General features: G+C 42.5%; 1 protein-coding gene across 1 annotated transcript in view; it reads right to left on the bottom strand.

The window, feature by feature from the left end:
- Positions 1-23421, bottom strand: part of LOC124006733 (sarcoplasmic/endoplasmic reticulum calcium ATPase 2) — a 46107-nt gene that overhangs the window by 18738 nt on the left and 3948 nt on the right. The window contains exons 4-5 of the mRNA XM_046316851.1: positions 13191-13295; positions 5545-5683 (exon numbers count right to left, since the gene is read on the bottom strand). Coding sequence (XP_046172807.1) covers positions 5545-5683; positions 13191-13295 — 244 coding nt within the window. The remainder of the gene's footprint in view (positions 1-5544; positions 5684-13190; positions 13296-23421) is intronic.

The following is a 23421-nucleotide window of genomic DNA, read 5'->3' as shown; positions in this document are numbered from 1 at the left end:
ATGCATGTAGATGAGCACCCAATCAGTGTGTGAGACACCCTGGACAATTTTGGTGTGTGCCACAAACTGTGCAGGGTTACTGGCAAGTAAACTAATTAAGAATAGGAAGAATGCCCCCAGCCTTCCTTTTGGGGGGAAAGAGAAGGCAAAGTCATTTTCTAGGAAGGTGGGTGACAGAGCAAGACGAGGATAAAAAAAATTGGGGACAGGGCGGTGTATTGAGTGACGCTGAAGGAGAACAGTCGATCTGTGAGGAGGCCAGGTGACAAGAGGAAGGACGCCATGGAAAGGGTTGTGGATCTAACAACCAGTTGGGACATGGGGACTGAGGCCCCTGTAGTCTGGTTTCACCGTAACTCTATTCTTATCACAGCCATTGCACAACCACCCCCCCCCCCTCAACCACACAGAGACTCAACTAATTTGAATGACCCTCAATTGGTTTACAGCTCTCATGGTCTTATGTAACAACGCCAATCACCTGGTGCAGCCATTGTATTGGATTAGTCAGGGAGATGAGCAGTGATCAGCAGGGTGGATGTGCAAGTTGGGGGAGTGTCATCTACACCCCAAACAAATAACTTCCCTTTTTAGCAGAGCCTACTTAATCTTTCATCTCAAGCACCTGTTCCACCGCAAGCCTGGAGAGGTACAGGTAGATTTGACAAATGTAGGGGGTGTTCTCATGCAAACATCCTCACCCAGCATCTGTCCCTCCAGAGAGAAACAGTGGCCAGTTTTACATTGATAATCTGTTGGTCAGTAGCGTGAGCGTCAACTGCTTAGAGCAGTAATGTCCCTCATTGGAAGTGATTAAGTACAGTGAAACTAAAAAAAAAAAAGGTTGAGCTCATAGCTCTAAGTTGTCTACATCAGACATTGAAACATTTACCAGCCAAGATCAAAGACTGTTTGGGTTTATCAATTGCAGTGAATGCATCTGTAAATCAATTAGCAGAGCCAATGCCAGGTGGTGTCTGATCTCGGGGTTTAGCGGTGGTGACAGGAGAGAGAGGAGCAACACAGCTTTGATCCCCCTCTGCTTATCATCAGAGCACTACGATCAAACAGCTCCATCTGCATACATGAAAGAACATGCATGCCCACTAAAAAACACAAATATGAAATACAAAATACTCACACACATCTAAAAAACAGACAAACCTGCACGCCCCCTCTCCCCAAACAATGTGTGTTATCACCGGAGACTAGTTTATCAAACCTAAGCAGAGATGACGCATTGGGAACATATTCAGACACCAAGACCTTTCCCACATGTTAAGTTACAGCCCGGGGGGGGGGCTCCCGGATGGCGCAGCGCTTCGATCCCGGGCCATATCACAAGATCGGGACACTTTCGTTCAGTCTGCAAGGACGCTGACGACCACGACGCTGACGACCACGACGCTGACGACCACGACGCTGACGACCACGACGCTGACGACCACGACGTTGACGACCACAATGTTGACGACCACAATGTTTTCAATTTGATCTTATAAATCCACAATAATTACAATATTATTTTGTGTTTCTACATCTGCAAACAGCTAGTTTGTATTTTCTTAGCATGTTAAGCTAAATCGTGTTAGCCACTAATGCTAATCGTTAGTTAGCTGGCTAGTACCGGCTAGTACCAACATGGGTAGCTAATACAGCACAAATCAGCATGTTGTTTGTGCAACAGTTTGTTCTAAATCAAAGAGGAATAGGCAAAGCATGAATGTGTTGGCTATACAAATAAAGATTTAATGTAGCCAAAGATTACAGGGTCCCCTAGGAAACACAGAACATCACTTTGGTTCCTACACTGTCACAATAACTCATCCATGGCATTTTCATTAGTAGTCATGTCAAACACTGTATTCAAAGTGACCTCTATTATTTATAACTACATAATTGGAATAAACATTGTATTTCCATGATTGCCAAAGTTCACCCAAGTGTTTTGATCTAAAATCGCAACTGCAACATTTGGTTAAAAATACAGCCTCTTTTTTGTCCATATCGTGGCAGTGTGGAATTGATCTCAAATTAGTGTAGGAAATGCAGAAATTGATGGAAATGCAGGAAATTATTTTAAATTGAACAGAATAAAACCAATCAGAATGTAGAATTATCCATTGAAATAATTTAGAATATAATATTTTAGTCATATCGCCCAGCATATATATTAGTGATACACCGGTATGAAAATTTTGCCCAATACCGATATCTTCCTTGCCAAAACAAACAATACCGATGTTAAAATTTTTAGCAGCCTTAAGCATTCTAGTACAGTTAAATAGCTAACACACAAAGCAGTCTAAGGCACTGCATCTCAGTGCAAGAGGCATAACAGTCCATGGTTCGAATCCAGGCTGTATCACATCCTGCCGTGATTGGGGGTCCCATAGGGAGGCACACAATTTGTCCAGCGTCATCCGGGCCTTCATAGTAAATAAGAATGTGTTCTTAACCGACTTGCCTAGTTCAATAAAGGTTACACACAAGTTATTTTGTGGACATTTACTCATGTAAACAAAATCAATCCCATTTCTTTCACTTACTTGCTGTGCCGTTGCATTGTTCATTTGTTCAGTTTCATTCTCAACCAGGATTTCTACACCTTTTGGGTCTTTTGCATGTAAAATAACACTAGGTGACCAATCAGGACCTGAACTACAATCTGTAGTTTCAGTAGCTAGCTAACTATATAGCTAGGTGTCATCATCTAAAATAACCCTAATTTATAAGACAGTTCTTATTTGATTAATGGTGGTCGGACCCATCTATGTGAAGCTAACCACAATAACGATTAGCCGCAATAGTGGACTGCATTTATCCTTCACAATAACAAAGTATGTCATTGATAGTGACGCAAATGAATAGAAATAGTATAATTGTGTCATTATTTAATAGATAATGCTAAAAGATGTTGCAATGTTATATTACAAAAAATATATATTCTTTTTTGGGGACAAAAATCTGGTGATCACATGACAAAGTGGTGATCCTGTATTATACTTTAGAATTGCTTTTGGGGCATATTTACTTTAATGTAGAGCCTTACCTATGGATTGTGGCTCAATGGCACGGGGTATCAGTCTACTCAGTGACACCCAGAGAACATTAGCTCTTATTGCGGGATTCTGAAACTGAATTGAGCCACATTTGTCAACACTATTGAACACTATTCCAGAGGAAAAACAATACCGCGTGGATGTTCTGGAGTCTGATAACTGAGGATGCTAGGAAAAAATATATTGGGTATTGAGTAGACTGATAGCTCATTTCATTGAGCCACAAACCTTAGTTAAAGCTCTACAGTTCAATAGGCTGACTGGGGAGGTGATTTCAGTCACAGTACTGCGATAACAGCTACAACACTAATATTTGTATAAACTCTCAACAGTTGTGTTCTGTGGGTGTCACAGAGTAGACTCATATGTCATTGCTTCACATTCCAACCTTATTTTACTAGATAACGTTAGACATGGCAGGATTCCACCAATTGTAATCTTCTGCATCACTTTCAAAGGCGTACTTTTATTTTGAAGGCAAACCGCAAATTCCACTGTGGCTAGCTTCACACAATCCATTCGAGCGTCACTAGCCAGATGAAGCTAGCTGGCAGCTTATAACGTTAGCTTTGGGCAACAGGGTTAAGTAGCTGGCTAGTTATTTATTTTCATGAACTGAAGTTCAATTTCAGTAGGCGAACAACAAGTGGCAACCTAGCTAATACTTACAAGGATTCCTAAATCACTGTTTCTACTGGTAATTGTTTTCAGGCTGGCTGTATTGGTGCTAACTAGGTACCAAGCTAAAGCTAGCTACCCCAGAAGTTGGTCAAACAAACAATGCTTTGTTACCAAGGCGGAATTGTAAACACATAGTTTGTGGCAGGTGTTAGCAGACTTATTGTACAGCTTTGACAGTGCTACTGATAGTAGTGGTGGCACTTGGTTTGCACATGCAAATTCAGAACACACAACATTCTATAATAGAACTGTGTATCTGTTTTGACACGCATAGACCCAAACAGCATTCCACAGTATGCATGTCCTTTAGCTAATAGCACTGATGTCATCGCTGTGCAACTCCAGTAGGACAACATCTGAAAAATAGCGCACTTGGTCGTGTGTACCGGTGCTCGACCAGTTGGCGAAAGCCAACATCATCCACAACAGAACGGTTGATTGTCAAGGTCAATGATTTCCATTTTCTTTATGTTGTCGCACTGAAATTCTTACTCTGTCAAATGACTGTTCGATCCATACAACAGACATTGTGGGCTAGGTTAGGAATGCTGTGTTGCATGTGTAGTGCAAAAATGTACATTGTGTCTTGTACCTACATTATATTAGGTATGAAAGTCAGCTTTGACATCGGTCTTGCACATCAGCGTTACCGATGTTGGCATTTTTAGCTAGTATCGGCCCATTCCGCTATGCTCACTAATATATAATTGCACAATCAATTTATATATTAGGCGATGGATGATGTATGACATTTGGAAAGGCGCACCTGTCTATATAAAAAGGTCTCACAGTTGACAGTGCATGTCAGAGCAAAAACCAAGCATGAGGTCGAAGGAATTGTTCGTAGAGCTCCAAGACAGGATTGTGTAGAGGCACAGATCTGGGAAAGGGTACCAAACATTTCTGTAGTTTTGAAGGTCCCCAAGAACACAGTGGCGTCCATCATTCTTAAAATGGAAGTTTGAAACCACTTCCTAGCGCTGGCCTGACGAAACCAAGATTGACCTCTTTTGGCCTGAATGCCGAGCGTCACGTCTGGAGTAAACCTGGCACAACCCCTACGGTGAAGCAGGGTGGCGGCAGCATTATGCTGTGGGGATGATTTAGCGGCAGGGACTGGGAGACTCGTCAGGAGAGAGGCAAAGATGAACAGCTCAAAACAGAGAGATCCTTGATAAAAACCTGCTCTAGAGCACTCAGGACCTCAGATTGGGGCGACAGTTCACCTTCCAACAGGACAATGACCCTAAGCACACAGCCAAGACAACGCAGGAGTGGCTTTGGGTAAAGTCTCTGAATGTCATTTCGTGGACTAGCCAGAGCCCGGACTTTAACTCAATCGAACATCTCTGGAGAGACCTGAAAAGAGCTGTGCAGCAATGCTCCCCATCCAACCTGACAGAGCTTGAGACGATCTGCAAAGAGTGGGAGAAACTCCTCAAATACAAGTGTGCCAAGCTTGTAGCATCATACCCAAGACTCGAGGCTGTAATCGCTGCCAAAGGTGCTTCAGCAAAGTACTGAGTAAAGGGTCTGAATATTTATGTAAATGTGATGAGTTTTAGTTTTTATAAATTAGAAAATTCTAAAAACCTGTTTCATTATGGGGGTATTGTGTGTAGATTGCTGAGTAAACATTATTTTAAAATCTATTTTGGAATAAGACTTAAGGTAATAAAATGTGGAAAAAGTCAAGGGGTCTGAATACAGTGTACAGGGGAAGTCATGTGTGGGGTTGGTTGACAACCAAATCATCAGTTAATAGCCAGTTCCCACAGAGAGTGTATTAGAAGCATCTTACCAGCCACCTCCACGATGTCCCCTGGTACAAGGTCCCTGGACTTGATCCTCTGCACACTTTTCCTGTCCTGCCGGTACACCTTGCCCATCTCTGGCTCGTACTCTTTGAGCGCTTCAATGGCATTCTCTGCATTTCGCTCCTGTAAGACAAAAACCACCAGATCAATCAATATTATTCAGAGATAAAGGTCAATTTTAAGTGCGTGTTGATGACAAGATCCCACACAGAATTTAGAGATGGTTCAACGATGGGAATGATCACTAGAACAGTGACCCTCAAGCTGAGACAGGAATCAAACCCAAGAGAGAAGTGTATCCACACAGCAAATCATTGAATATTGTAAGACAGAAATATCACAGTATTTACAAATTCTGATCTGTGGATCTCCCATATACACAAAAGAAAAATAGGACCAAAAGGGCAATTACATCTAAAATTGAGCCCCTAATCAAGTGTAATGAAACAAGACAGTGCTGGTTCATTCAACTGAATTGTGTTGTTAACATATTGTAAGCTTAACATCAGTCAGTGTGCCCTCTGATATGGCTGAGGACTGGTGTACCCAGCCAGCGATCTGCTGAACTTAACCCTCTGTGTGATCACTCCCTGAGGGACAGTCACAGGCAGCCAAGCCCGATAGCACTCTGGACAGGGCAAGTCAGGGCGATACGGCCAAAATATATCAGGATATAAAAATAATTATATGACGGTATGTTTAGTTCTTGAATAACAAAAGTTGTACATTTGCTTTATGAGTAGTGAGTGATCGCAGGGTGCTTTATGAGTAGTGAGTGATCCCAGGGTGCTTTATGAGTAGTGAGTGATCCCAGGGTGCTTTATGAGTAGTGAGTGATCCCAGGGTGCTTTTTATGAGTGATCCCAGGGTGCTTTATGAGTAGTGAGTGATCCCAGGGTGCTTTATGAGTAGTGAGTGATCCCAGGGTGCTTTATGAGTAGTGAGTGATCCCAGGGTGCTTTATGAGTAGTGAGTGATCCCAGGGTGCTTTATGAGTAGTGAGTGATCCCAGGGTGCTTTATGAGTGAGTGAGTGAGTGAGTGATCTCAGGGGTCGTGGCTAGGTCTGTGTGGAAAGTGGCATGGAGAGAAAGAGCAGAGAGAGAGGACTCAAGTAGCAAAGTAAACTATACAAATTGACATTACACATGGCGTATCACATTTAACAAACCAAACATTCAAATACCGCTGTAGAAGGTAATGTAAAAACCCAAACCGGTCCGTGCATCAATACCGGTATATCATAAAATATGGTATACCGCCCAGCCCAGGGTCAGGGTACCCCCGCTGGATTTCTCATTGTATGGGAACACGTCTTCGTTAAAAACACAGGTGGCAGGGTGAGTGTTGTAGGTTAACGGTTGTCGTTGTGGGCATTGATTGGTCCAAGGCACCTCTATTGAAGTAGGGTATGGGGACTGCATAGAAATACGAAGGGTATTCTGAACATATGTCATCCTCACCGTCCCCAGTCAAGCTGATAGATAACGGCTCTTCTCTTGCATAACCCTCAACAGGGGCTAGAGAATAAATTATAAAAACTCACCAGACGACATCAACAGCTAAGCAAAGAGGGACAGAATGTCGTGAAGCATTTCAGAGCCACACACTGTAGTGAGCGACTGAGGTGTGTTCAGCGGCAGTGTAAATTGCGTAACCGATTGGTCAAATAAGAGCCAAGAGAATGTTGCAAATTACAATGTGTCCTTTTGGAATATGGGTAATATACACTTAAAACGACTCACCACGGGGTTCTATGTCTAGACAAAATTGTCATCCTCTTGTTTGAGGAATATCGCAGAAATCCGCAGGATGTAAAAGCCACAAGGCAAAAAAAAAAAAAAAAAATACTGCTCTATTACTAAACTCCAGTGGCCAATGACACCAATGACCAAAAAGGTATAAATAAAAACAGACAGATTGTATTAACCTGCTTTAATGGGATTCCCTCATGCTGTGTGTGGACAAGTACCCAACAGAACCATTTCATTTAAAATAACCTCTCCACAACCTTGGCCTGTGCCAAGAGATTCATCGTCAATCTACCTCACAAAACTAAATTTAAAAAACGTGATGAATCTAGATATCATAGCATTTTGTTTCACTCTTGACAACACATTTGGAATATGTTAAACATTTACTGTTGACCCATCACTTCCACTCCAGGATGATCCATTCCTGCCTCTGCTCCAAGTTTGATTGAAGAAAAAAAAAAAGGGCAGAAAGCAAGGTAATTAGGCTGTGTGCCTCCAAGCTTGCTCCTGTACAACCATACAGGTTGTGCCATTCAGGGATAAAAAATAAAAAAAGACTGAGGGAGAACTTGGCAAGTGGCAGGGGAGGGGAGCTGGGGTAGGCAACGGCTTCAGGGTAATGAACGCAGATTAAAATAAAACCAAGGGGAAGAAAGTGGGACGAGGGTTTCAGGGTGACCTCCTCTCACTCTGCTCTAGGCCCGGGGCTCCGGTGGGATGCCTGCTCTATCTTTAGCCTGGATGGGGAGAGTCATCTAGATATAGGCTAATCATTTTCCTCATAACTGAGGTTTCACTATCCTACTCCATCCCCCTCTGCATCTAGGGATTTTAAAAAATTTAATGCACCTGGCTGGCAACACCATCACACAGCCGTGATTCAACCGACTGACTTCAACTTCTAAACTGGTCCTTCTGTAGCTCAGTTGGTAGAGCATGGCGCTTGTAACGCCAGGGTAGTGGGTTCGATCCCCGGGACCACCCATACGTAGAATGTATGCACACATGACTGTAAGTCGCTTTGGATAAAAGTGTCTGCTAAATGGCATATATTAAACTAAATAACTAAGGTTTTCAAATGTGGGTAGCTACATGCCCAGTGTATAGATTAATTATCCTGTTTCACAGAGGACAGAAGAATAGCCTCTGGTTCAGCTCAAAGCTTGGGGATCTATTTTTAACTGTCTTTTTGTTCATGGCATTTTCTGCCCCCAAGGTTTGAAGGATCGTTTGGACAGGCAGACGAACTGACCAGAGGACGTCCACAGGGATCCCTCAAAACCCTCTTCCTGGCATCCAATCCCTTCCTTGTTCATCAGGAGAACCAGCTCAGTGGCTAATCACAGGCAACTAATGGTCGTCACTGACTGGAGTGACCCAGAAACCTTGTCATTACAAGAGCAAGGGAAAAAAAGAAATCATCTTTGCTACAATGTGTCTATCATTTCAGATTCATTCACACAATCAATTCTCTCAATTTACAGTGAAGGAGGAAATCATAGACATTTTAGTCATTTAGCAGACAGTCTTATTCAGAAAGACGTAGTGCATTTAACTGTAGATAGGAGTAGAGATGTGCCTCTTTCCCTTTCATGACAATGTGATACGCATCTAAATACATGGGCTCTGACACTATACAGGAACAATACATTTAAGTTGACACGATGCGATTCACAATTTTTTTTTAAACATAAATATTTATTTTTCCATTATAAATGACAAACTGCTGCTGATGGAGCTGAAGAGCCGAGCCTCTCTTAGCCGGATTTGTCTGAGCTGACAAGTGTGTGTAAATGTATGCACCTGAGCCGAGACATAAGGTTTCTCCAGAGAGACCAAGTCTCTAGCACCGACAGATTCGAGGCCCCACTTTCCATATGAAACCACCACCCACTCATTGGTATGCCATTTTCACAGATTAAGTGTTTGAGCTAGTAATTCATCAATATTTATCGTTTTCAAATTAGCTATGAAATAGCCAATGAATATATAAAACAACTAGGGCTCTTGCGGTGACCATATTACCGCCACACCGGCAGTCATGACCACAGTAAAATTTCACAGGACGTAAACGGTAGTCTGGAAATGTGTTGGTACCTGCCTGGTACTCAGGTACCCAACTGACAAACATATGGTTGCTAATGGCCTGGTACTCAGGGCTCTAATGTCCCTCCATCAGGCCCTAATGGCCTGGTACTCAGGTACCCAACTAACAAACATATGGTTGCTAATGGCCTGGTACTCAGGGCTCTATTGTCCCTCCATCAGGCCCTAATGGCCTGGTACTCAGGGCTCTATTGTCCCTCCATCAGGTCCTAATGGCCTGGTACTCAGGGCTCTATTGTCCCTCTAACTACTCTGACATCAATGTAAATCGCATCAAACACTTATCAAAACTCACCTCACTGTGATTAAACTTCTTTCTTGAAATTTATGAACAGGTTGAAACAGAGTGAAAAACATGGCCACTGTGGATGTTTCAAAGCCTAACAGAATGAAATGGATAGCACTAAGGTGATTTTTCATTCAAAAACATCCAACAAGCATAGAGTTTATGCATAAGCATAGACCTATGGGTAAAAGCCTGAAAAAAAGATGAATTAAAATATTGATTGTGCCGTTAGGCTACCGCATTTTACGCAAGGCAGAAAAATGAATTACTTCGTTGTGGTATTTATTTATTTTTTTCACAATCAATGTTCCTTAGCATACTTCAACCCAGCAGGCGCTACACAAAACGCTGAAATAAAATTTAAAACATGCATTACCTTTGACGAGCTTCTTTTGTTGGCACTCCAACATGTCCCATAAACATCACAATTGGTCCTTTTTTTTGTTCGATTAATTGCGTCCATATATATCCATTTATAAAGCGCGTTTGATACAGAAAAAAAACAGCTTCCAAAAAACGCAATGTCACTACAAAATATTTCAAAAGTTACCTATAAACGTTGCCAAAATATTTCAAACTACTTTTGTAATACAACTTTAAGTATTTTTTAAACGTTAATAATCGATCAAATTGTAGACGGGTCTTTCTGTGTTCAATACAGGAATGAAAACAAACCAGCGCCACTTTTCACATCTTGCGAAACTCACAAAAGTGTACCCAGTTCCTAGTTGGCCTACTTCTTCATTGCACAAAGGAATAACCTCAAACAAATACCAAAGACTGGTGACATCCAGTGGAAGCGGTAGGAACTGAGAACAGGTTCCTAAGAAATATCCCTGGGCAATGACAACTCAGGGAAATGAGACAGAAAAAAAAAGAAAATCTGAACAGTTAGTCCTCAGGGTTTTGCCTGCTACATAAGTTCTGTTTTACTCACAGACATGATTCAAACAGTTTCAGAATCTTCAGTGTTTTCTATCCAAATCGATGAATAATATGCATATCTTATATTCTTGGCATGAGTAGCAGGAAGTTGAAATTGGGCACACTATTTATCCAAAAGTGAAAATTCTGCCCCCTAGCCCCAAGAGGTTTTAACAGATTTCACTACGTTTCCAAGCACAGGGTAAATGCAGGAACAGGGTTGAGAGCCCATGGCACAGAGAGTTTGGGCAGAATTTAACCCGTTATATAACAGTGGTTGATGCATGAAGTGAAATAACCGGAGTGGTCTGAAAAACAAACCAGCTGGAAAGCGGTCTCCATTTACTATTCAAGGCCATATGGATGTATTTTTCCCACCTGCCCATTTGACAATGGGCTATTCTAAATCAAAACTAATGTACTTATTTAGTAAAGACCTGATTAAATGTAGAAGTGAAAATATGAACAGCGTGTGCAACCTGAGGCAAGGAACAGAGAGCAAGCTTTTTTTTGCTACTTTCTCAACAGCTTATACTAACATTGTGCATCCCATATACAGTAGGTTTTGATTTCCAAGACATTCTGAGGTTTGTATCATTCAACTCTAAAGTTGCCAAATAAATCCAGCATATAGGACCCGTTTCAAATGATCACGTTTACACTTAACATAGCCACTCGCTCTGTAATGGGAAAAATATCCTTTCTAATTTATTCAGCTAAGTTCAATTATGTTAAAATCATAACATTAAATAGTTGCACGGGACTTAAGCATATCCTGTTTGCTAAATGAACAAGCCTATAGACATGGCACATAGCCATATAACATACAGTAAGAAAATGTATTTCAGTAGAACAGAATGAGTCATCATGTTTCTTTAGCCCTGCCTAAAATAAATTGATTCATTGCGATGGTGTATATTAAATTGATGTACATTACATGCAGATATTCCAAAGGCACGCATCAGTGGCTTGTATGCATGGAGGCCTGGAGATGCTAAATGTGTTTATATTAATTAAACAGTAAATTACCGTAATTTCCGGACTATAAGCCGCTACTTTATTCCCACACTTTGAACCTCGCGGTTTATACAATGACGCGGCTAATTTATGGATTTTTCCCGCTTTCACAAGATTAATGCCGCCAAAAAACTGAGCACCGTCTCATAATGTGACGTAAAATCGAGCGCGCTCAAACTTCCCATCATTCTGATTATGGTAGTAATTTTGTCACCCTCATCATGGCAAAGACACGGAGAAATGCATATGATGCAGCTTTCAAATTGAAGGCGATAAATCTGGCTGTTGGAAGAGGAAATAGAGCTGCTGCATGGGAGCTTGGCCTTAATGAGTCGATGATAAGACGTTGAAAAGCAGCGTGAGGAACTGACTCAGTGCAAAAAGACAAAAGCTTTCAGAAGGAAGAAAAGCAGATGGCCCAAAGTATTTGAAGCCACTCGACATCAGTGTAAATCGTGCATTTAAGGTGGCGCTCCGTGTTCAGTGGGAGGCTTGGATGACAAGTGGGGAGAAATCCTCCACTAAAACGGGCCGCAGGCAAGGAGCATTTTATGGTCAAGTCTGCCAGTGGGTCCTGACAGCGTGGAGCATTGTCAAAAAATCCACAATCATCAACGGGTTTCGAAAGGCTGGACTGCTGCGTGTTGAAGGGGCAGCATGAGCTCAGCAGGGTATTTGCCTCCGGATGAAAGTGACGAGAGTGACAATGAAAACGATCCAACATCGGATGAAGCAATTCTGAGGCTATTCAACTCCGACCCTGAAGGAGATGACTTCAGTGGTTTCAGTGCACAGGAGGAGGAAGATAGTGACCAATGACTTTCTTGGTAGGCTACGGTTTAATTTTTGTAACAAGCCGTGTTTCGTTTAAAGGCTGTGTAAAGTTAATTTGTTTCAATGTACCGGTATGCACCTGGCTTATAGACATGTGCGGCTTATTTATGTACAAAATACATATTTTTTAAATAATTCAGTGGGTGCGCTTTATATTCAGGTGCGCTTAATAGTCCAGCAATTACGGTACTGTGAGATCGGCAGTCTTTTGCATGACAACAAGTTGACACATTTTCATAACCGCCCCAGCCCTAAGCACAACTTTGGAAGTTACATGCAGTTTGACACAGAGGACATCTGTCACTAAATAAGAGGTATTTTCGTAAAGGAAGACAGAAAGTAATATGAGCAGTAAAGAAAAGTGACCTGGAATTGGTTCAGACCCATTGGGGCGGCAGGGTAGCCTAGTGGTTGGAGTGTTGGACTAGTAACCAAAATCTGATGTTCTGCCCCTGAACAAGGCAGTTAAACCACTGTTCCTAGGCAGTCATTGAAAATAAGAATGTGTTCTTAACTGACTTGCCTAGTTAAATAAAAGGTTAAAAAATAAAAGTATGTTATATGGCCTGGAGATGTGGCCTGATCCCATCATAAGCTAGGTCTACTACAATCAATTAACAATTACTGCTTGGGTAGGACAGTAAATCCGACCCCAAAGAATAACTAAGCTAACCCTATAAAAAGGAAAATATTTTAAAAGATCTGCTTACCTGCCAGACACCCACAATGGCATTGGCTATAAGAATCAGCAAAATGACAAAAGGCTCAACGAATGCAGTGATGGTCTCCTCTCCCTCCTCAAACCAGGCCAGCACCTAACAGAGGACAAACAAGTCAGACAACAATACATGCATAACAGATTTAGACATTATGCCCTGCACTACCAGATATTAACATCTCAATCAGATATCAGCTTTAGGATGTAGAGGAGATTAGTCTTGTAACGATACCAGGTTTGGTATCACGGTACTTGATAAATAAATTGCCATGTATGCATTAATGAATCAATTATACAAATCCTCCTATTCATTTGACTTCATTTTTACCTAACTACAGCTCCAATGATATGGGATTTTTGGGTCTGAGATTTTTAGGGAGGCAAAAGTCACCGATCTGTCGAGATGGTATTTTTCATTCCACTTCTAAAAAACAAATTGTGTTCCAAAGGATTAACAGATACTCTAAATGATTTATAAACACAAATTAACAGAATATTTTATTTTTAGTTTACATGAACCACCAAAAAACAAATACAAAAACACTTGTTCAGTTTACCTTAGGTACAACTTAAAGATGTTTCTACAGCAGTGGATACGCATGCAGATGGGTTGATGCTGAAGCATCACAAGCACACTAAACAGTCTCCAAGTACATCTGAAACCGCACCGTTTACAAACTATGCAGTGAAATACAGTAACATGCACTTCATAGTAAAACCACTAGATGTTAGTGTCACCATTTTGTATTGAGTAAATTCACTAGTGCTTTACAAGTCATGTAAAGAAACACTGTCAAACTCGAAATAAGAGCTTCATTGCTGGCCGTTACGCAATGTTCTCTTACCGAAACCATCATTGAAATTACACCTTTTGTACAAAACATTAGGATTATGATCTTTCCATGACTGACTGACCAGGTGAAATCCATGATCCCTTATGACACTTGTTACGACCCTGCCTCACAAAGGAAGCGGCGCAGGTCCTAATCCAGGCACTTGTCATCTCCCGTCTGGATTACTGCAACTCTCTGTTGGCTGGGCTCCCTGCCTGTGCCATTAAACCCCTACAACTGTTCGCTGCTCTGGCCCCCCAATGGTGGAACAAACTCCCTCTGATCAGGCCCTACACCCAAACAAGGGCACTGCGTTCATCCACCTCTGGCCTGGCCTCCCTACCAGAGGAGTCAATCACAGTCACAACTTCCTGGATGGTGGAACAAACCTGTCAATCAACCTTCCCACCTCTTTAAGGAATACCTAGGATAGGATAAAGTAATCCTTCTCACCCCCCCCCTTAAGATTTAGATGCACTATTGTAAAGTGACTGAGCGTCTGCTAAATGACTTAAATGTAATGTAAATGTAAAATCCACTTCAAAATCAGATTAGAGGAAGGGGAGGAGACGAGGCTTAAAACTCCTTCTTTAACCTAAGACATCAATTGTGCACGTGTGCCATTCAGAGGGTGAATGGGCAAGACAAAATATTTAAGTGCCTTTGAACGGTGTATGGTAGTAGGTGCCAGGCACAACGATTTGAACGTGCCAAGAACTGCAACGCTGCTGGGTTCACACTCCCCATGTGTATCAAGAATGGCCCACCACCCAAAGGACATTCAACCAACTCAACACAACCATGGTAAGCACTGAAGTCAACATGGGCCAGCATCCCTGCGGAACACCTTTGACACCTTGTAGAGTCCATGGCCCAGTGAATTGAGGCGATGACCGAAAACGTTCATGCAGGAAAATGCTTGCCGCACTGGTTTTAGTCAAACATTCTAATTTAGCTAGCAAATGAGCAGACCTGTGTGTATACAATGTTGGTGCTTTATCTGAGGAATAAAGAGACAAATATTTCCATGACAGCAAAACGATAGTTCACAAAAAATGTGATGGTATTTTAAGGCAATATCCAAATACCCTGGTGCATGGCATTTGCTTTCGAGATGATAGTTTTAATTCTAGAATCTAATGACTAAGGCTTGTATGTGTGTTATTATGTTATAACTAAGTCTATGATTTGATAGAGCAGCCTGACTGAGCAGTGGTAGGCACCAGCAGGCTCGTAAGGATTCAATCAAACAGCACTTTCGTGCGTTTTGCCAGCAGATCAACTCCCGAGATTAGGCTGGTATAACGATGTGATGTGAAATGGCTAGCTAGTTAGCGGGGTGCGGACTAATAGCATTTCAAACGTCACTCGCTCTGAGACTTGGAGTGGTTGTTCCCCTTGCTCAGCAAGGGCCGCGGCTTTTGTGGAGCGATGGGTAACGATGCTTCGAAGGTGGCTGCTGTCGATGTGTTCCTGGTTCGAGCCCAGGTAGCGGCAAGGAGAGGGACGGAAGCTATACTGTTACACTGGCAATACTAAAGTGCCTATAAGAACATCCAATAGTCAAAGGATAATGAAATTTAATTTTTAATTTTACCTTTATTTAACCAGGCAAGTCAGTTAAGAACATATTCTTATTTTCAATGACGGCCTGGGAACAGTGGGTTAACTGCCTGTTCGGGGGCAGAACGACAGATTTTGTACCTTGTCAGCTCGGGGGTTTGAACTCGCAACCTTCCGGTTACTAGTCCAACGCTCTAACCACTAGGCTACGCTGCCGCCCCGAGCAAATGGTATAGAGAGAAATAGTCCTAGAATTCCTATAATAACTACAACCTAAAACTTCTTACCTGGGAATATTGAAGACTCATGTTAAGGAAACACCAGCTTCCATATGTTCTGAGCAAGGAACTTAAACATTCGCTTTTTTACATGGCACATATTGCACTTTTACTTTCTTCTCAAACACTTTGTTTTTTGCATTATTTAAACCAAATTGAACTTTTAATCATTTATGTAAAGCTACATTTTATTGATGTATTAAATTAAAATAAGTGTTCATTCAGTATTGTTGTAATTGTCATTACAAATAATTTGCATGTATTTTTTTTTATAAAAATAAAAAAATCTGCCGATTAATCGGTATCGGCTGTTTTTGGTCCTCCAATAATCGGTATGGGCGTTGAAAAATCATAATCTGTCCAACTCTAGCTGTGACTTCATCGCAAAACAGAATCTAGCGACTTATCAAGCAGCCAATAGCGACTCAATGAACAATAGAGAGCAGTAACCACAGCAGAAGAAAAACTGCGTTATCATGAACACATTGTGCCATTAGCAAGAACTTCACTATGCTAGCTAGGAGGGCATATCCGGCATTGAGTGTGTGAACTGGCGTTGTTAGCAGATCTTTCGCTTCTTATAGATTGATTTGAGACTGGTCAAGCTACTCACGTGGCTGACGCGAGTAAAACATTTAAACGTGTTAACCCTTGCAAGGCTGCTGGCCCAGACGGCATCTCTAGCCACGTCCTCAGAGCATGTGCAGACCGGCATGTTTACGGACATATTCAATCGCTACCTATGCCAGTCCATTGTCCCCACATGCTTCAAAATGGATACCATTGTTCCTGTACCCAAGAAGGCAAAGAAAACTCAACTAAATGACTGCCGCCCTGCAGCACTCACTTGTCATCATGAAGTGCTTTGAGAGGCTAGTCGAGGACCATATTACCTCCACCATTCAGGCCATCCTAGACCCACTTCAGTTTGCATAGCACCTCAATAGGCCCAAAGAGGATGCGATTGCCATCACACTGCCCTATCCCATCTGGATAAAAGGAATACTTATGTAAGAATGCTTTTCATTGACTACAAGCTCATCATCAACCTGGAGGCCCTGGGTCTCAACCCCGCCCTGAGCAATTGGGTCCTGGACCTCCCGACGGGCAGCCTCCAGATGGTGAAGGTAGGAAACATATCCACTTTGCTGACCCTCAACACTGGGGCCCCACAAGGGTGCATGCTCAGCCCCCTCCTGTACTCCCTGTTCACCCACGACTGCGTGGCCATGCACTCTAACGCAATCATCAAGTTTGCAAACGACAACAGTAGTGGGCTTGATTACCAACAACAACGAGACAGCCTACAGGGAGGGGGTGAGGGCACTGAGTGTGGTGTCGGGAAAACAACTTCACGCAACGTCAACAAAAGGATATGCTCGTGGACTTCAAGAAACAGCAGAGGGAGCACTCCCCCATCCACATCGAATGGACAGCAGTGGAGAACGTGGAAAGTTTAGTTCCTCGGCGTACACGTCACAGACAAGCTGAAATGGTCCAGCCACACAGACAGCATGGTGAAGGCGCAACAGCACCTCTTAAACCTCAGGAGGCTGAAGAAATTTGGCTCGTCACCCAAAACCCAGACAAACTCTTACAGATGTACAATCGAGAACATCCCGTCGAGCTGTATCACAGCCTGGTACGGCAACTGCTCCGCCCACAACCGTAAGGCTCTCCAGAGGGTGGTGCAGTCTGCACAACACATCACCGGGGGCAAACTACCTGCCCTCCATGACACTTACAGCACCGGATGTCACAGGAAGGCCAAAAAGATCATCAAGGACAACAACCACCCGAGCCACTGCCTGTTAACCCCGCTATCATCCAGAAGGCGAGGTCAGTACAGGTGCATCAAAGCTGGGACTGAAAAAACAGCTTCTATCTCAAGGCCATCAGACTGCTAAACACCCATCACTAACTCGGGGAGGCTGCTGCCTACATTGAGACCCACTTTATATCCACTCTAATAAATGTACCACTAGTTAATTTAAAAAATGCCACTAATAATGTTTACATATCTTATATTACTCCTATGACATTTAAACCACCAACTGCACCTTGCCTATGCCACTCGGACATCACTCCATATTCTTATGTACATATTCTCATTCACTCCTTTAAATTTATGTGTATTAGGTAGTTGTTGGGAAATTGTTAGATTACTTGTTAGATATTAATGCAGTCGGAACTAGAAGCACAAGCATTTCACAAAACTCACATTAACCTCTGCGCACCGAACCCGTTAGCGGGATTAAATTCACAGGTGATCACTACATAGTCATATTAAACATTCATGAAAATACAAGTGTCTCACATGTATCGAAAGCCTAGAATCTTGCTAATCCAACTGCGTTGTCAGATTTTAAAAATGATTTATTGCGAAAGAATACGCTGCGATTATCTGAGCACAGACCCCCATATCAAACTACTTATTCAGCCAGCACTTGCGTAACAAAATCACAGATTGCATTGAAATAGATCGATTACCTTTGAAGATCTTGCTCTGGTTGCAATCCCAAGGCTCATTGTTACACAATGAGTGGTCTTTTGTTCAGTTAAATCCATTTTTTATAGCCTAACAAAACATTTTGTGAGCGCTTATCTCGTTGAATTTCATGTCATTCAATTTGAGGTAACATCCAACATAAAATAGAGACTTTCCCTGACTTTATCCAGTCATGTTTGGTTTCCTTGCAATCAACTTTTTGTTTGTAACACAACCAAACCTGATGTGTCATTTTGCGGAACGTATTGACCCGGAAAAACCGATTGGAAGACAACAAGTGAGGAGCCCATTGTGCACCAATTATATGACCACTGTCTCGTTGATTGACTGTCTTAACCCAATGACCACTGATCGCCTTGAAATCTAGCTGGGTAGAAAGCCAATGAGCAGAGGTAAATGGCAATATCCCATGATTCTTTGTTGTAAGAGCCCATTGTGCACCAATTATATGACCACTGTCTCGTTGATTGACTGTCTTTTAACCCAATGACCACTGATCGTCTTGAAATCTTGTTGTAAGACAAAACCTTTCCATTGAACACTGGCGTAAGGACCGTTCTTTCGCCATTGCCAATTATACGGCGAAGGAGCAAAGCTTATTACGCACGCAGTATTTCGGTGACTTGCATCTTCAGCTGTTTATTTATCCAACATCGTAAGTCAAGGAAAGCTAATTCTAAGACTAGATATACGAATGTAGAAACAATTTTAGAGGAAATTCATCGTGAAAGTGAGACAGATCTGCTTTTTTTTAAAGACTCCATATTGAAGACTGAAACTGGGGCATGTTTTTTGAACGGAGAGGACATGGTTTTGGACTGGTAAGTTGCTCATGCCGTTGTTTGAAATTAATATAAAATATTATTTGTGATTGTTTTTACGTTTTATTTGCAATATATACAGATGTAATGAAATGGGTAAAGTACACGTTAGCTAGTCATTGTGAGTTTGTTTGTACGAGAACGTCCATAGCCTGTGTGTGTGTATATACACACACTGCTCAAAAAAATAAAGGGAACACTAAAATAACATCCTAGATCTGAATTAATGAAATTCTTATTAAATACTTTTTTCTTTACATAGTTGAATGTGCTGACAACAAAATCACACAAATTATCAATGGAAATCAAATGTATCAACCCATGGAGGTCTGGATTTGGAGTGACACTCAAAATTAAAGTGGAAAACCACACTACAGGCTGATCCAACTTTGATGTCCTTAAAACAAGTCAAAATGAGGCTCAGTAGTGTGTGTGGCCTCCACGTGCCTGTATGGCCTCCCTACAATGCCTGGGCATGCTCCTGATGAGGTGGTGGATGGTCTCCTGAGGAATCTCCTCCCAGACCTGGACTAAAGCATCCGCCAACTCCTGGACAGTCTGTGGTGCAACGTGGCGTTGGTGGATGGAGTGAGACATGATGTCCCAGATGTGCTCAATTGGATTCAGGTCTGGGGAACGGGTGGGCCAGTCCATAGCATCAATGCCTTCCTCTTGCAGGAACTGCTGACACACTCCAGCCACATGAGGTCTAGCATTGTCTTGCATTAAGAGGAACCCAGGGCCAACCGCACCAGCATATGGTCTCACAAGGGGTCTGAGGATCTCATCTCGGTACCTAATGGCAGTCAGGCTACCTCTGGCGAGCACATGGAGGGCTGTGAGGCCCCCCCAAAGAAATGCCACCCCACACCATGACTGACCCACAGCCAAACCGGTCATGCTGGAGGATGTTGCAGGCAGCAGAACGTTCTCCACGGTCTCTCCAGACTGTTACATGTGCCCAGCGTGAACCTGCTTTCATCGGTGAAGAGCACAGGGCGCCAGTGGCGATTTTGCCAATCTTGGTGTTCTCTGGCAAATGCCAAACGTCCTGCATGGTGTTAGGCTGTAAGCACAACCCCCACCAGTGGACGTCGGGACCTCATACCACCCTTATGGAGTCTGTTTCTGACCGTTTGAGCAGACGCGTGCACATTTGTGGCCTGCTGGAGGTCATTTTCCAGGGCTCTGGCAGTGCTCCTCCTAGCACAAAGGCGGAGGTAGCGGTCCTGCTGCTGGGTTGTTGCCCTCCTACGGCCTCCTCCACGTCTCCTGATGTATTGGCCTGTCTCCTGGTAGCGCCTCCATGCACTGGACACTACGCTGACAGACACAGCAAACCTTCTTGCCACAGCTCGCATTGATGTGCCATCCTGGATGAGCTGCACTACCTGAGCCACTTGTGTGGGTTGTAGACTCCATCTCATACTACCACTAGTGAAAGCACCACCAGCATTCAAGTGACCAAAACATCAGCCAGGAAGCATAGGAACTGAGAAGTGGTCTGTGGTCACCACCTGCAGAACCACTCCTTTATTGGGGGTGTCTTGCTAATTGCCTATAATTTCCACCTGTTGTCTATTCCATTTGCACAACAGCATGTGAAATGTATTGTCAATCAGTGTCGCTTCCTAAGTAGACAGTTTGATTTCACAGAAGTGTAATTGACTTGGAGTTACATTATGTTGTTTAAGTGTTCCCTTTATTTTTTGGAGCAGTGTATATACTTTTGGCCCTTAGGCACATCCATGCCTGCACATATATATATATATGGGTAGATGAACACTTGTCGCAGGAGCAGAAGGGACAGGGCTTGGTGCAGTGGTGCTGTAGCCAGCAAGCTCCTTGATGCTCCATCTAATGTAGACTGATTGGAGGAAGCATGCTGGCCGTGCTGAGATGAATGGGTTTGCATTCTACACAATACCATTTTATATCAAATGGGTTTGCATGTACACAATACCATAATACATGTTTTATTTATAATGGTATTGTGTAGAATGCAAACCCATATATCTCAACACAGGCAGCATGCTTCCTCCAATCAGTGGTAGCTAGTTTTGGTGGCTAGTTTTTCCTAGCCACCGTGCTTCTACACCTGCATTGCTTGCCGTTTGGGGTTTTAGACTGGGGCTTTATAAAAGATTTGATAGAGGACTGAGGGTCTTCCAAATATTGAAAGTGTGTAAATAGTTACTTTTGTAAATGTGTGTGTGTGTTTATATATATATATTATTTTTTCCCCCTCCCATTTATTTTTCTCAATTTGGGGGGGGGTTGTTAGAATACCATTTTGGTATTTTGTATATAGTTATTTGTTTCAAAATGTATACCCTTCACCAATTTGGCCACTTGGGTACATTTGGGCTACCTGTATGGGACACCTGGGTGACCTCATGATAAATGTCATGTAGCACACTCATTTTGGAAGTTATCATTCTGTAAGTACTGTTGCCCTCTTATATTTTTCACTGAAATAGTCCCCATCGTCCTATCTGAATGTTTGTTTTATCTGGTTCATTTTAAAGGTGATACAAAAATCGTATGTTTGTTCATTGTTTTATCTAAACCAGATCTATTGTGTGTTATTCTCCTACATAATTCACATTTACACAAACTTCAGAGTGTTTTCTTTCAAATGAAAACAAGAATATGCATATCCTTGGTTCTGTGCCTGAGCTACAGGCTGTTAGATTTGGGTATGTCTTCAGGCAGAAATTGCACAAAGGGGGAGCGGTCTAAGAGGTTAACCATGTGTATGTTATTAATCAAATTTTATTTTAGCAAGCACAATAGCTAGGCATCTAACTTTCGTGCACATTTTACAGCAGCTCAGGCATTCAGGAGCAGAGTAAATGTGTCTTAAATGAAACATTTTTGTTGCCATTTGAACGATTATAAAAATAGTGAGCGCGTTAATTTGGCTGACATAACCATCCTCCAAAACTCCATGGCCGTCACAGCCCTAGTTGAACATGCTACTGCTAATAACTGTAGTAGTTTCAAAGCTCCGCACAACTCTGTCCTGTTCAGGCACCCTGTTTCTGGCTAAACGCAGTCAGTCCTCCATCTGAACAGCAAGCGACTACTCTTTGAAGTGGGATTCATTTCCATAAAGTCCTTCTCAGCCACTGAAATCGGATGCATAGATTTTAACCAGCTCCGTTCGAATGACCAGATTACATAAGAGATCAAATCAATCTGATGAGACCCAAACATTTTACCTCACAGAAATGACTCACGAGAAACAGAGGGTATAATGGTAGATATACTGACAACTGCACATGTTAAACTAGTCTATACTTCAGGGCTGGAGTGGTAGCCTCCATCACAACAGAGGTCATAAAAGGCCAAGCTTGATCTTGATTGCTATACAATGCAATGACCACTTCTTTGAATGAGGTTAAATAGCCACACCCCCCTCATTCTATTTTGATGTCTCTGACAGTCAATCAATATACAGGGAGGAGATGGACCCGAGTAGAACTCCTCCTCGGGCAACGGAGTACACTACAAAGGCCGTGGCATCATTAACTCAGAGCCCAACTAATTAGCCTTGTCAAGCTCTCTGGCAATAACAGTCAATAATATAATGCCAACCATTTTAGCTATTAATAGGGGATTGAAAGCCTCTCACTACTGCGCATTAGTAAATGTATTGAGGGTCGTGAGTTTGTCCCAATTCAGCAAATCTTCTCCAGAGAATGGGAGAGGCCTCTAAGACTATTTCAGGACAGGGACAGGAGTAACTTGTCCGCTCAATCAGAATCTAGGCCAGACCGAGAAATGTGTCCCATAACTTTATCCTCCTCCGAACACAGAGGTACAAGCCTATCAAATCAAACGTCAAACATGAACAGCTTGACAAGCTCAAGCCCGCCCGGGCACTTGTTTATGTGATCTGCCTAATACTGGATGTGATTTACAGGCTAGATTCCTGACCATCACCATGTGTCATTGCTGCTGGTGATATTTACAGCAGTGGCATTGAAGATCAGCCAACAGCAGTGGTTCTCAAAACTCTCCTCAAAGACCCCCAACCATTCCATGCATTTGATCTATTCCAGAGCTAGCGCACCTGATTCAACTTGCCAACTATTCATCAAGCCTGTGACTTCATGAAGCAGGTGAACTAGTTGAGGGCTAAACCAAAACAAAATTGTGAAACGTCTGTGGGTTCCCAAGGAGAGGTTTGAGAACCACTGAGCTACAGGAAGGG

Source organism: Oncorhynchus gorbuscha, linkage group LG20, assembly GCF_021184085.1.
Source record: "Oncorhynchus gorbuscha isolate QuinsamMale2020 ecotype Even-year linkage group LG20, OgorEven_v1.0, whole genome shotgun sequence".
Lineage (NCBI taxonomy): Eukaryota > Metazoa > Chordata > Actinopteri > Salmoniformes > Salmonidae > Oncorhynchus > Oncorhynchus gorbuscha.
This window is presented reverse-complemented; position numbering and strand designations above follow the sequence as displayed.